This window comes from Antechinus flavipes, chromosome 4 (assembly GCF_016432865.1).
Source record: "Antechinus flavipes isolate AdamAnt ecotype Samford, QLD, Australia chromosome 4, AdamAnt_v2, whole genome shotgun sequence".
Lineage (NCBI taxonomy): Eukaryota > Metazoa > Chordata > Mammalia > Dasyuromorphia > Dasyuridae > Antechinus > Antechinus flavipes.
In genome coordinates this window covers 86,727,548-86,743,001 of record NC_067401.1, presented here as the reverse complement: position 1 = coordinate 86,743,001, position 15,454 = coordinate 86,727,548, and the positions used below count along the sequence as shown (strand labels likewise).

Genomic DNA, 15,454 nt, shown 5'->3' with positions numbered 1-15,454 from the left:
GATCGAAGATGGAGCCGTATAAAAGGAGTCATATCTTCTCATTCGCTTAACTGTGGGAGCCCATGGAACAAAATCATTTCCCTTACTCTATAGACCAAAGGCCTTCAGAAGCTTGTTCTTGGTCGTTAGGTGGTGCAAACTGCCTAAGAAATGAGATGGGGGAGGGGAGGAGCTGCAATCTGAGGAAAAGGAGGGCGGAGCCACCAAGTTGTATCTAGGCAACGGGAGCTTGGTGGCCAAACCGCCGCTTCCTTATGCGCGGTGCCTCCTGGGAATTGTAGTAAGCCGGGGGCCTTTTGGGGGGCTGGAAACCAGCAGTTCGTGAATGTGACGGACTACAACTTCCACTATCCATCATGGGGTTTCGTGGATGGACAGCGCCCCCGCGAGCCAGTTCCAACTATTCTTGCGCCCCTCTGACAGCGACGTCTGGAAGCTGGGAGTCTGTCGGCCCGTTGCCTGACGCCGAGTTTCTGCTAGATCCATCCCCATACTTGGGGCGTCTGCAAACTGGGGGTCACTGCATGGAGAAGGCCCTGGGGGACCCTGCCTTGGAGGAGCCCCTGAGAATCCCTACCCCGGAAGAGCCCCGAAAGGACTCTACTCGGGAGGAGCCCCTGAGGGATCCTACCGTGGAAGAGGCTCTGGGGGACTCTGCCCTGGAGGAGGCTCTGGGGCACTATCAGCGGAGTCTCAGGGGTGAGTTGCGGTCGTTCACTGCCCTCAGGCTCCGAATCTTTTGAAGCCTCAGCCCTTGGCCTCCTCAGGGTTCTTTAGAGGGTCCGGGCGGGTGCTCCTGAATCTTTCTCCTGGTACCTCCTGAATAGTATATTTTCCAACACTTGTGTGAGTCCCTCCTCGCCACGCGGTTAGGCTAACGCCTAGGAAGCCTTGGGTGCCTGGTGTTTGAGTAGGATTGGGATTTGGGACATTGCTTAATTTCTCACGATGAAAACCAGTTACTCTGAGGTATGTCCTTTCTCTCCTCGTTATTGGGATGTCCCCCTCATCCCTCCAGCATCATTCCTCATTATCTTTACCCCAGAGGCCTTAAACCACTTTGCCACTTATTCCATTATTTCCTTCTTGTACTCCTCTTTAATGCATCTTTGCTTCCTATAGTCTTCTAAACTCGGTTTTATTGACACTATTGGTTTGGAATCAATCAAGAACCATTAGCAAAGCACACTATTACTTTAAACTAGATTCTTTTGGAAAAGATCATTGCCCCAGGGTTCTTATGGAATAAGATAACATTGGGACAATGTTATTTGGTTCTTAGCTACCGAATTTTAAGTTTTCTATGGGAAATAGATAGCCCTGTTTGCTATCTTCTTAAGTGAGTCACCTGGTGATTCTTTCTATTTTAAATCAACGATAAGTTTAGGGATCGCAACTAGGAAACAGCCAATTTTTGTCTACGGAAATTGCAGGAATTTAAAAATTAGTAATTTCTATTTAATGCCCTCCCGAATCTGATGAGTGAAATGAGATCTGTTTAATTTGAAAGCAAGAAACAGTTTAATAAAATTTTTAATTTTTGTGAAAACAAAGGATAAGATTTCTAGTTTTCTAATTAAATTTTGCTCTTTGAGGGTTTCTTCCCTTGCATATTTGTTAGGATTCTCTCCCTCTCTCACTGATAATGGTCTTTCTGTTCTCCGAGGAAATACCCTAAGTAAATGTATCATTTTACACTGGACAGTTAAAGAACAGTCAAAATCAGCTGATGCAATAATAAAGGCTTCAGCTCCTCCTTAACCTAAACACCAAACTCCCTTGATCCATCCACTGTGTAGTAATATCACATTTAATAATAATTGTACTATACTAAGAATTTCTATAATATATTTACTTTCAAAGTCACAATTAGATCATATTTTTAATACTATAAAGTATATGTATATAGGAAATAATTTTTCTTCTTTTTGCAAATAGCAAAACTAAAGTGTAGAAACAAGTTAATCAATAGATATAGAAGTAGAACAAAGATTTCTAGATTTTTTTCAGGACATTTCATATTTTATCTAATATTTTTTGCTAAATTTTATTTAGAAGTTTCTATATATTGCACTTTAAATCACATAAAGTTAGAATTACCTCTTTAGAGAGAAATAAAGATACTTGCAGTAAACATGTATTCCTGAATAAGTGTTTCAAAATAGTATAGAGTTATTTTGTTGTATTTCCTTATGTTTTGAATGTCCATGCCTGAGAATTTATCACTGTATAAATATATGATTGGTTAAAATGTACTAATGTAGTCTTGTGTTTTGTTTTTAATTAATGATTCTCTCCAAAGCTCTTCTTTCTTGTAATTGGGCCTAACCCCATGCTTACTAGGAGACATTCAATGTCTGTCTTTCCTTAACATTTTTTTCCACTTACCAAAAGAAGTATAAATATAGTTAGCACCACCATTCTCTTTTATAATTAGACAGGAACTTACAGATCAAAATGTGAGGTGTTCTCAATCTTCCTACAGTATTTTCTACATTTTAATGGCTTTAGGCTTGAAAAGTTTTCTTCACCTAAAAAGAGTACAGATTACTTTGAAGATCTCATGCTAGTAGTGCACTGCTGTCTTCTAAGTGCACTGATTTATTCATTACATGTAATCATGGAATTAAGAAGTGATTGGATTTAAAATAGTATAACTTTATATAAACCTACTTTTCCCCATCCTTGACTTTCCTAGAACAAAAATTTGAAATAAACCTTATTTACCTCATTTGCTGTCATATTCATTCACTCTTGCTACCAGTGGAATGTATCTCATTTTATGCTGGCCTCTATTTAATACAATGAAATTTATGGAGGGTGCCATGGATCTATCTAAATGGTAGTGAAGCTTGAACACTGATCTGTCTCATAGAGCAGAAGTCATCTGTGGGTGTATTCCAAAAGAATTAATGATTGTTAGCTGATTACTTTACTGGTTACTTAGCCTCTAACATAAATCCCAGTTGTTGGATGAGGAAATGGGAGTGGGGACAATAATCATAAACTTAAAAATAGAAGTACCTATTACTAGAGTGACTTGGTAACAGTTAAAAGTTAAGGTAAACTGGGCCCAAACTTCTGAGCAATGACAATTTATTAGCAAAGCACACATTTACCAATAAATGGGATCTCCGCTTCCTCAACAAAGCTAAAACCTTGATGAGCGGGACAATTCTCTTATAGGTTTTAGGGAGTACAGAACAAAGAACTTTAAAGGGAGAACGAGTTATGATTGGTTACAAGAGTTCAACATAATCATCAAATCAGTGTGATTGGTTGGAGATCAGGAATGAAGGATTATCAATAACTCCCTCTTTCTCTCCAATGACTAATATTTATTATTTGAGTCCACCTACAAGGTTATATAAATAATGGAGCAGATAGCTATCCTTGAAGGATAGTTTGGTGGTGTTGGAATCTTTACAAACTGCTAACTCATTAGAGTTGATAGATTATTGATCTGATCTTACAAGAAGATGTTTTGGGCCAGAACTTGAAACAAGGTACTAAGTAGAACTAATTAATACAATGCTTGTGTTTACACCTTTACTCATTGGAATTCACAAATATGGGAGATTCACAAGGTAAACTTTGTAACTTTGTGAATTCACACCTCCCTTGAAGCTCTTAGGGCCAGAGAGCACTATGGGAGAAACCCATAATCCCTCTCTCTCGAATCCCACAATTCCTCTCTCTCAAATAAATAGAGCTTCAAAGGGGCCAGTCAAGAGAGTTTTCAGAGTGAAGAAGTTACAAGTCGGGAGTAGAGCTGGATTGGAGGCTGAAGAAAGCAGAGGCAGAAGCAAAGGACAAAGCCTTCTCTCTGAGGCAAGAGAGATCCATTTCCTTTTCCACTTGGTTGGCTGGAGGACTGAAGCACAAACCTTTGGACTTGGAGACATTCAGAAGGAGCTCTCAGAACCAAGCAGAGAGATAGGCCTCTAAGCTAACCAGGGTATATTGGAGACAATAAAAGATCTGAACTTCTATCACCTGGCTGCGTTTTGTGGTAATTATTACTCTCAACTGAAACTAAGACTACCTCCGGAAAACCTCCCCGAGAAACCTGCTCTCCCCTAGAGAAAACCATTCTTTTTATATTATTGTAAAGAAGAGAAAAGAACACCAACATTTTGGCGCCCAACGTGGGGCGCCAAAATGTGGTGATTTTCTTCTTTTAAATATAATATATCGTTCTCTCTGGGAGAAAGGGCAAGCTTCTCAGGGAGGTTTTCTTGGAGGCAATCTTAGTATCCGTTGAGTAAATAATTACCCCAAATGCAGCCAGCTGGTAAAAATACAAATGTTTATTTCTCCTTCCAAGTCTTGTCTCTTTCCTTGGGCCCAGATAGCTAGATTCTTAGAGGCCTATCTTTCTGCTTGGTTCTGAGAGCTCCTGCAGCTTCATCCTTTGCCTCTGCCTCTGCTTTCTTCAGCCTCCAGAGTTGAATCTGTCTTGCCTCTGAGAGAGCCTTCTCAATATTCAGCTGAACTCTCGACTCGTAGCTTCTTCCTCTGAAAACTTCCTACTAGCCCCTTTGAAGCTCTATTTATTCGAGAGAGAGGAATTGTGGGATGTGAGAGAGAGGGATTATTGGTTTCTCCCATAGTGCTCTCTGGCCCTAAGAGCTTCAAGGAGGGTGTGAATTCATAAAGTTACAAAGTTTATTTGTGAACCTCCCATACTTGAGAATTCCAATGAGTAAAGATGTAAACACATGCATTATATTAATTAGTTCTACTTAGTACCTTGTTTCAGGTTGAGTTAACACTAGGATTCTAACATCTCCCTTGAGTTATCACCTTGTTTCAAGTTGAGTTAACACTAGGTCCAAGATGGTGGTATATAAATGTTGGATCAGATTTTAAGGTATGCCTGCTGCTTTCAAGAAAACATTTTCTTAAGTCAAGAATGGAAGAGTGGTTAGCAGAGAAACTGAATTTCTAAACAACTCATCACACAATGGATGAATTTCTGAACTAAGTTCAGAAGTAAAAAACATGACTTAAGCAGTAATAAGACAAAATCAATTAATTGTAAATATGGTCAATTAAAAACGATATAGAATTAATCTTGATCATTTCAGTCCCACAGATCTTTTCCTTATTCTAGCACAATTTTGAGTGATCATTCTGCAAGATTGTGGAGTATAAAATACATTAACTAATGGCCATAGCTATATCAGCTACAATAGCAGTAAAGACAAGCTCTAAGTTTCAAAGGTATTCGATTACTTGGTTATAATTAGAGGTCATGTCAAAATATCACTTAAATGTCACTTATGACTGTCTTTGTACCAAAATCCTGAAACTTTTGCGACTTTCCCAAATTTTTATAATCGTTTTCTTATTCATTCAAGCATTATTGTCACAGATGTTTTTTCTTTTTAAAAAGATGTCTCTCATTGGATATGAGAATTGAAGGTGAGAAAGAAAGGATGACTCTAAAGTTGAGAAGCTGAAAAGGATGATGACTGAACATCCCAGAAATAGGGAAATTAGGAAAAGGGATTAAAATGAAGGGGAAATATGTCCTTTTTTAAAATACTGGTTTTTACATGCCAATGGATCATCCAATTGGAAATTTCCAGCAAGGCTGTTGTTGATAGAAGACTGGAATTCAATCCTGATTAGAAGAGAATATATGCCTATGGTAGTTGTTTATGTAGAGATAATAGATTTATGGAAATTGATAAGCTCACTAGAGAGAAAGGAAAGGGCATAGGGAAGGGCTTTAGATTATATCTCTTTATAGTGATGAAACAGATTATAATCCTGCAACTGAAACTGGGAAGCATTACCCTGACAAATAGGAAAAGTAGCAGCAAGGGAACAGTATAATGAAAATTCAGGAAAGAATGTCTAGAAGGGATGGAAGAGGTCATCTATCAAATGATACAGAGGAGCTCAAAGAAGAGTGAAAAATACGAAACTAAGATTGGCTAGTCATAAAGGCCCATTTTTTTTTTTTTAACACCTGTGGCTTTTTGACTTATTAACATTTTACCAAAGGCAATTTTTTTCTTTCTCAACACATATAACTTTATGGTAGTTAAAGAATTTATCTAATTAAATAAAATATTAATTTGAAGATCATGTAATTATCAATTTCAGTGTTGACTTATCTATTTGTGCATGACTTGACTTCTATTTGTATATGACCTTTAAAGGTTGCTTCAACTTCATTGTCTATATATTTATGATAGTCTACCAAATAGCTCATAAAAATATTTTGATTGTTTAAAAATATTTTGATTGTTTAATAGAGTTGAATAAAACTAATTACCATCTGCTTTCAGTACATTTTAATATCAAGTTGGAAAGAAAAATATATAATAGATATTTGTCTCTATTTTTTTGTTTTCAGATTTTATTCTTTAAATTGTCAGAAAAAGGTCTGAGGGTTTTAGTGGACTACAGGCTCGTTAGGAGTTGGAAGTGTGATGTGACATCTAGAAAAGCTGATACTAACTTGGTCTACATTAAAGAGACACATAAGGTAGTAATAGATTTGCTCTCCTCTGGCCTGGTCAGACTGTAGTTGGAGGATTATGTTAAGTTCTAAGTGCCGGTGTTTTAGAAGATCATAATTAAAGTCCTAAATTGTTCAGAGGAAAGCTGTCAAGTTCAACGAAGGAGCTGAGAATGTTGAGACCCATTGGAAAACATGATATCTTCATGTACTAAGGCTGTAATATGAAGAGGGTTTTTTTTTGTTTGTTTTGTTTTGTTTTGTTTTGTTTTTTCCTGGAAGGAAAGTGTAGCTATGTGGAAAGTGTAGCTATGTACAAAGTCAAATTTAGACTTGTGATCAGGAAAAACTTCCTAAAATTTAGAATTGTCCATAAATTGGTATAAGTGATGATGTCCTTCTCATTGGAGGTCTTACTATAAAGAAGATTCTTTTTAGGTATAGACTTTTCCAGGCAGTGTGGCTGTTGAATTCCCTTTGAATTCTAAAATGTTTTAACTCTTTAAAACTAAAATCTTTAATAATGAGATACCTAAAATATCAAAGAAAGAAATATCAGTTATACATCTGAAATATATTCTTAGTTATTAAAGGCAACTAGGTGGTATAATAGGTTGAAAGTGCTGGACTGAAAAATTTGAGTTCAAATTTAATTTAACACGTTTACTATCAATATGAGCTTGGGCAATTCACTTAATCACTGACTACCATAGTTTCCTAAACTATAAAATGCGGATAACAGCACCTTTCTCATAGGATTATTGTGAAGATAATATCTGTAATGAGATATTATCTGTAAAGCGTCTATCACCCCACCTGGCACATTATTATTATCATGCCCCAATTTGGTGTTTTCTTGGCAAATATTTTTCAGTGGTTTAGTATTTCTTTTTTCAGCTAATTTTAGAAATGAAGAAATTGAGGCAAATAGGATTATTGCCTAGGGTCACACAGCTTGTATCTGAGGCCAGATTTGAACTCAGAAAGATGAGTCTTCCTGACTTCAGTCTCAATACTTAATTTGTCACTTTCACAAAGTAGATGTTTCTAGTAAATGCTTTTTCCCTTGCGTCTTATAGAATGTTTCAAGATAGTTAATGTTGCTCATTTCATAAGCCCAAGTTCACAATTAGAACCTTATATAAATCAAAAAACAAATGTTATGTAGTATTTGCTGTTTTATTTAATAAGCTAGACATTTTTAAATTTTAGCTTTGAATGTTGTGCCACAGTTCCCTTTTAATGTCCTGCCCCAGTTTCCCTAATTGTCCTATCCAGTTACTCTGCCTCAGGTTATAACCATTCCCTCTTAATGTTTGATAGGATAAATGTGACGTTCTCTTCTTTTTTATAATATATAATGGTTCTCTGTGAGCAGGTTTCTTGGGGAGGTTTTCTGGAGGCAGCCTTAGTTTCAGTTCCAAGTAATAATCACTTCAAATATAGTATCAAATACTGATAAAATCCAAATGTTTATTTTTCTCCTTCCAAGTCTTATCCCGCTTAGCTTTCTTAGAGGCCTCTCTCCCTCCTTGGTTCCAAGAGCTCTTGCAGCTTTGACTGCAGACTCTAACTGGTCAATCTCCTTAACTGAACTCACTTGAGCTTTCTTTGGTTCCCACAGCTCTCCTTGCTAATTTTTTGCCTCTAGCAGCTTCTGCTTCTAGTCAACTCTGACTCTTGGCAAACTTAGACCTTAGGCTATAATCTTTCCTTCTTAATGTTTGATAGGATAAAGGTCTTTATCCATTTTAGACATCATTAGAATATCCGGACCTCTCTTGTACCTCCCATTATGTCATCCTAGGTGCCTCCCTCCATTATGTCATCCTAGGTGCTTCCCCTCATTAGGTCAACCCCATCCAGGTACCTCCCCCATTATGTCATCGTTCTTGTTACCCTATAAAAGAATCTTGTATCCTACATTGGCTGCTGGATTCTTGGAGACCATAGTCTCAATTCAGCCCTGGGACCACACCATAGATCCATTAAATCTCTCCCTTTTAAATAAATTATTAAATTGTTCTCTAATCTCTATCCTGCCTCAGTTTCTCAGGCATTACATGAGAAATATAGAATTGTGAGTTTGGTTATGGAAAAACCTTAGAAGACATCTAGTTCAACTTTTATTTTGCAGGTAAAGAAATTATGGCCTAGAAATCTTAAATGACTTTTAAAGATCACATAGAGAATAAGTGGTAGTGACAGGATTTCAATTCAGGGGCTCTGACACTATACTCTGGAGTCCTTTGAACCCTACTCACAAGCCTAAGACTTACAAGTTAATGCTGAATGAGCAACTATAAGATGAAATAAAAACATACAGTTAGAACAAACTACAAATACTATCTGATCTTTAAACATAATAGTTTTATATGTGGGTTTTTAAATCTATTTTATCTTTTTATGATGCTTAAGAATCTAAGGATTTTATTGGCAGAAAAGTACAAAATAATAATAGAAAAGAAGGAAAAAAAATTGTGTGGGAAAAGACTAGATTTAATTTTTCAGTCACTTTCTATAATCTATTAAGTTGATTTAGCAGAATAAAAACAACAGCAAATGTTGACTTTGTTTTTGCATAGTGTTGGCACTTTTCCTCAGATTTCTGTACATCTATTTATGTAAGAAATTGCTATATTATTCTAGCCAATAATTTTGTCAGTGAGTTAGGAACAATTAATATCATGTGGACCTTTGCCCTACTTAAATTAATGTTTTGCATATGTAGAATTACAGGTGACAATGTTTCTCAAATTTCCAAATACATAAATATATACACATATATAATAAAATTAATGATAATTTATTTTTGTTTTATCTTTTTGTTTTCCATCTTCTAGATTTTCTTTGTTTCCTATATGTATCCTCATTCTTCTTGGGATCCCTTCTGTGAGAACATATCTATATATTTTTTTCATTACTACTTGTTCACAAAAATACACTTGAAGGTTTTATAATGCATTTAAAATACATTTTAGTGTCTTGTAAAACCACATGAAAAATTTTTTACTAGAGCTGTTAGCTTTGTAGGAATGCAAATAATACAAGTAGTTATATAATGAGCCCTCTTGGAATGTCTATTTAATGGGTCACAAGCATTTTAAAAAGTCAGTTTTTCATACAACCATACTCTGCAATAGGAAGAATGTCTTTTCTCTTTTTTTCTGAGATAATTGGGGTTAAGTGACTTGTCCAGGGTCACACATCTAGGACGGGTTAAGTGTCTAAGACCAAATTTGAACTCAGGTCCTCAACTTCAGGGCTGGTGCACTATCCACTCTGTCCTAGCTGTCCCCATATATCTTATTTTCAAATGAAGAACAAGTATTAAAATAATACCAAAAAATGCTTGTATTTAGATTTTTTTTTATGTTTTAAAAGGTACATATCCTTATTTCTTATTTATACATACTGTATATGTATATATGTTTAATATATACATATATATTGTATATGAAAACCACTTATTGGCAGTAAATTCACAAGAATTCTAAAATCTTACTGCAACAAGTAGTTTCTATCTCCAAGACCAGTTTTCTGGGGGCGGGGTGGAGTTCTTTTTCTTCTTTTTTAAATGAGAATGACAAAAGGCTAAATTACTGGATTTGAATTTTAATCTATTATGATTGTCAATAAAAAATTAAGTGCTTACTATGTGTCAGTCACTTTGCTAAGCTCTGGGGATATAAAACCAAAAAAAGACAAATACATCATCCCTGCCCTCAGAGAACTCACATTCTACTGAGAAACAATATGAAACTATATACATGCAAGATATATACATTGTAAATAGGAGCTAAACTCTTAGTAGAGCATGGTAATGGTTGGTAGCGAGGGTAGAGAAGATGGAAAAATCCTCTTGCAAAAGGTGGGGAAACTAGGAAATCTGAAAGGGAAGACTTTCAGGAACATCAGATTGCCTTCTAGTTAAAGAAAATAATGACAGAAAAAATGTACAAAGATACATCCCAAAACAATGAAAAGTAAGTAAAGAATCAGTCTTTGAAAAGGCTAGAATCCCAGCAAAACATGATACAATAATACCTATAGGGGCATGTTTATTCTTTTTTCTGAAATAAGGAGTGGTTTTGATACACTCTACTGATTGTTAATTGTGTCAGTTTCTTTTATTTATAAAAGAATATTCATTTCAGATCAAAAAATAATGTCTTTAAAATGTTCTTATTTATTAAAAAAAAAAAAGAAAAGAAAAGAAAAAGAAAATGTTCTTGTTCACTTACAGAATTGACTTTAAAATGGAGCTATACTAAAGAGTCAGAAGCTTATTAGGACATTAGAGATAGATAAAGCCTCTGCCACTATGTATTTTTAAAGTGGCAACTATTGTTTCATCTGGTAAGTCTGAAAAAAATTGAAAAACTGATTGTGAATTAGCAATTGAATGTAATGGGCACTCTTCCCTTTCTTGACAGCTTGTACAGAGACATTCCAGTCCTATTATAGCAGAGATGACTAGGGAGAATGTTCTTCCCAATCCCCCATCATTATCACTAAAGCAGAGCAGTTTGGCTCATTGCCCAACCTTCAGCAGGAGGAAATGATATTTATAATAGCAGCTTGGTTGAGTCAATGGGGTAAGGTGGGCTAATGTGATGTTTCCTTTGTTCTTTTAAGCTAAAACTTGTTGGCTTCTGCCGAGGGGCCTTGGGAGTATTTGAATTTTAAAGATAGAGTTTAATGGCTTTTAGAGATTTTGCTTAATTCGTGGTTTTAGAATCCAATGCCAATCTACATAATATTACTTCTTTACCAATAAAAAGTGACAGGTGCACAAGTCCTCTCAGTTGGTGCCAAAGAGATACCAGGTGTGGATCGCATAATACATATCCCAAATCTCCTTGATTTGCCAACCTCTATACATCATTAATGACCTTCTGGAGACTGCTTTCCAAAATATTTACTTTCTTATTCAGATTACCCTTCAATTCTTATGCTTGCCATATCCTTGAGTTGTTACATAACTTAAAGGTGTATGCTATGTGTTTTCAGTTTCTTTATAGCTTTCTCAATGTCTAAAATCTGATGTAATTGGCATGGAAAAAGCTTTCTTCTTGTCTCATGCTAAAATGTGTTGGGTTTTCCCCTTCTTTTTGGCTTAGTTCATTATACCCATACATCTATAGGTTTCCATAGTAAGTAGTGCCAGTTTTGTTTTGTTTTGTTTTGTTTTTCCTCATTCGATTATGTTGAGGATAAGTATAATGTGGGCAGAAGACTGCCTATCTGTCACTTATCTTGTTATTATTGTTTAATTTCTTTGCTTATCTTCTCTATCCTATACATATGTAGGGAAAAGGAGCTTGGTGAATACCCATGAATTCCAGAATAGAAAAATGCTTATTATCACCTCAGCACCAACACAAGAGTTCAACAATGTCTAATCATTCTTTCCTTCCTCCTCTCCCCTACTCTTTTTTTCCCCCTCTCCCCACTCTTAACAGTGTAATTCAGAACCATATGTTTAGCTCGAAAGAAAGCACAAATGAGTAATTTATAGTATATGATGGGTGAATAATTACACTTTTTTCTGAGTAGGAAAGGTTAGGCTATTCAAAACTGCCTGGGTAAAGAGAATGTTTAAAAGTCTATTTAAAATCAGAGAGTAGAAGTAGTTAGGAAAAGGAGCAATGGAAGACTGATACGGTAAAATGGAGCCCATGATATTTTGACATATTGGCCAAGCTGAAAATTGATGAGTAGGATGTTAATTATTTTCTATTTATCTCCATTAGGTTTTCTAGGGTTTAGAGGTCACATTCATATAAGTATTTATAAAATTCTTAAAATGAAAGGCAAAAGGAAAACAGGATATTTTGAGGAAGGCAAATTTTCTTTCTCATTATAGGATAATAATGAGAAGAATAGTTAGCATTTATTTATCTAGCACTTTAAAGTTTTCAAAGCTCTCATCAAATATATTTGATTCTCACTACTAACCTGGGAGATAGGTGTATTTTTTTTGTCCCCATTTTATAGATGAGGAAACTGAGACAGCACTTAAGTGACTTGTCCAGGGTAAATATCTGAAGCTGGATTTGAACTCAGATATTCCTGACTTTAGGTCCAGTTCTCTAGGTTAGAGAAAGAAAAAAATATTACTACTTCAGGCAAAAAAAAAAAAAAAAAAAAGTCAGGAAAGCTAATTTAAGGTGTGGCTCTGAAGTGCACATCTGTAGTCATTTAAGACTAGGAGATGTGAAAGTTATGAAGCCTTTAAAGTAGCAGAAGATTTAGCAAAAGATGTTTATTTAACTGGTGGGCTATTCTTTCACTCAGGGTTGACTACTTTTGATGTAAATTGTTAGGGCATATGAAAGTCAAAAAGTTAGTCAACAAGCATTTAATTAAGCCTTTACTAGAACAAATTCTGGAGCAGCGAGTTATCAAGATATTGAAGTATAGTGGGCCTGTGTGGGGTTCTCTTCTTTAATATAATATGAAGGTTCTCTCTGGGAGCAGGTTTCTTGGGGAAGTAGCCTTAGTATCAATTCAGATCAATAATCACCCGAAATGCAGCCAGGGATTAAAGTACAGTCTTTTATTGTCTCTTCCAAAATCTTATCTCCTTCACTTGGGGCTCGGCTAGTTTTCTGGAGGCTTTCTCTCTTCTTGGTTCTAAGAGCTCTTGCCGCTAGTCCTTTGCCTCTGCTCCCTTCAGCCTCCAGCCAACACAAAGGTGGAAGATGGAATGAATCTGTTTTGCCTCTGAGAGAGGGCTTCTGCTGAACTGACCCCAACTGGTTCACTGAAGCTCTATTTATGCTGAGTGTGAAAGGTTGACTCCTCATTCGAGGGAGGGATTAAGGGAGGTGTGAATTCACAAAGTTACAAAGTTAACTTTGTGAATCTCCCATACTTGTGAACTCCATTGAGTACTTAAATACTTCTTGCTTATATGAACTCTCTAAAGGTGTGAATACAAGCTTTGTATCAATTCCATTGAGTTAACACTGGGATTCTAACATCTCCCTTGAGTTATCATCTTGTTTCAAGTTAACACTAGGATTCTAACCGGCCTGGGGTTAGGAAAATTCATTTTCTGCACCAGAAACATACCAGATTTATGATCCTGAGGAAGTCAGTTAACCCTGTTCGCCTCACTTTTCTCATCTGTAAAATGAATGGAAGGAAATGGCAAACCATTGAATATCTTTGCCAAGAAAAAATCCTAATGAGGTCATGAAGAGGCAGACATGAGTGAACAACAAAGCACATTTTTAAAAATAGAATTCCTGTTTTGAGATATATCTGTAGCTGACATAATTATTATTCTCTTTAGGCCAGCTACTTTATCTGTTAGTCATCCAACATCTATGCAGCAGCTGGGATTAGGAAGAGTGCAAGTAAGAGGAACTAGAATGTTGATCACTATAATTGAATGCCTTGGGTGTTTGGTTTTTTCCCCCTATTCAATAGTATAGAATTACCCTAGATTTTAATAGTACTAAACTCTTGTAGCACATTATGCTTTGCATATTAATTTAAAGGGGGTGGGGGAAGGAAAGAGCTTTCTTAAATAATTTGCAGAGGCAAAAAGGTACATATTGTATGGATGACAGAACATTCAAAGAAAAAAAAGGCATGTTAAATGTTTCAAAATAAATGACTAGGTAGTATTTTCTATTCTTACAGTGGTAAGTAGCTTATTCTGGAACTGCTAGGATGTTATTTATGAAGGTAATTAATGGCAATTTTAGATGTCACATCTTAAATACTTAAACACTGTGACTTTAAGTAGTCACATTTCTATTTGTAAACTGATTTTCATTCTTCCCAATGGAGGCAGCTTACCCCCATCTTTTAAAAATGCAGTCACCAGAGCTTTTCATATCCACTTATAGAAAGCCTTCTACAGCTGATTGATGTCTCAATATAAATCACCTGATTCAACCCAATCTTTTTCCACTCTTACACCTAAAAAGGACTTTATGTTCCTACACGGATAATTCTAAATTTCTAGAAAGGAGTTGTGTTCTTCTTGTGCTCTTTCAATATATTCAAAAAAATTCTTTGTTATTAAAGGATTTAGTTATTTTTTCATTGACAAAATAATAGCTTGTCAATTTTTCTTTAAACTGAGTGTTTTCTGCATTTGGAAATATCCTACTTTTCTCTCAGGTAATCTGATATTCTCATCAAAAATGTAGCATGTAATCATTGGATGACTTTAAATTTCACTGGTTAATGGCATATAAAGATAATGATATGATAATGCATTTATCTGACTGATAATGTAGTGTGCATTCAAAATACAAATACAAAAAGCAATATAGTCCTTGTCATCAAATAGTTTTCATCGTAATAGGAAAGACTACTTTATATTATAGAGGAATGGTGACTGGCAAAGGGGTTTTTTACTCAAATATAAAATATATGACTTTGACCTTCTGGTAGAGGTGGAAAATAACCATAGAAATTTTCCATGTCAGGGTTTTTGTTTTTCAGGTTTTCCCACTGTTGCTTTGGAAAGTAAATAGGTTCCTTGTTTGTTTAGCCAATTTAGACATAAATAAATAATTTTTCATTGTTATGGCTAAGTCACTTGATAGCTCTACTACACATGTATTTAACTGTTAGCCAGGCTTGTCTATTGCCAAGCAAAAAGCTACAATAAGGTAATTGCTTTATTCATACAATATAAATAGTTGGGTCTTATAGTCTATTGCCTAAATTGATGATTTACTAAATATTGTCTATTTAGAAGGCATTCAGTAAATAGAAAATCTTCATTTCTGCCATTGTCATCAATCATTACAGGAGAATTTTGGGGGGAAGGAATACATATTTGACTAGGGGTGGAAAGTTGAGGGAGTTCAGAACTGTTGAAAAAAAAATCTTTATTTTTGAAGCTGTATTGCTGCTCTCTTTCCCAAGCTGACATACTAAATCAGTCAACAATTGAATTGTGTTTATTAGTGCTGGTCAGATAATACTGTCAGTGTTAAGGAAAGGCTA

General features: G+C 35.5%; 1 protein-coding gene across 6 annotated transcripts in view; it reads left to right on the top strand.

Moving 5' to 3' along the window:
• Positions 1–251: 251 nt before the first annotated feature.
• SDCCAG8 (SHH signaling and ciliogenesis regulator SDCCAG8) overlaps positions 252–15,454 on the top strand; it is a 282,059-nt gene continuing 266,856 nt past the window's right edge. For all 6 annotated transcript variants that reach the window (XM_051993493.1, XM_051993494.1, XM_051993490.1 and 3 more), the window contains exon 1: positions 252–699. In XM_051993493.1, the coding sequence (XP_051849453.1) occupies positions 357–699 (343 nt within the window). In that variant the 5' untranslated portion in view covers positions 252–356. The remainder of the gene's footprint in view (positions 700–15,454) is intronic.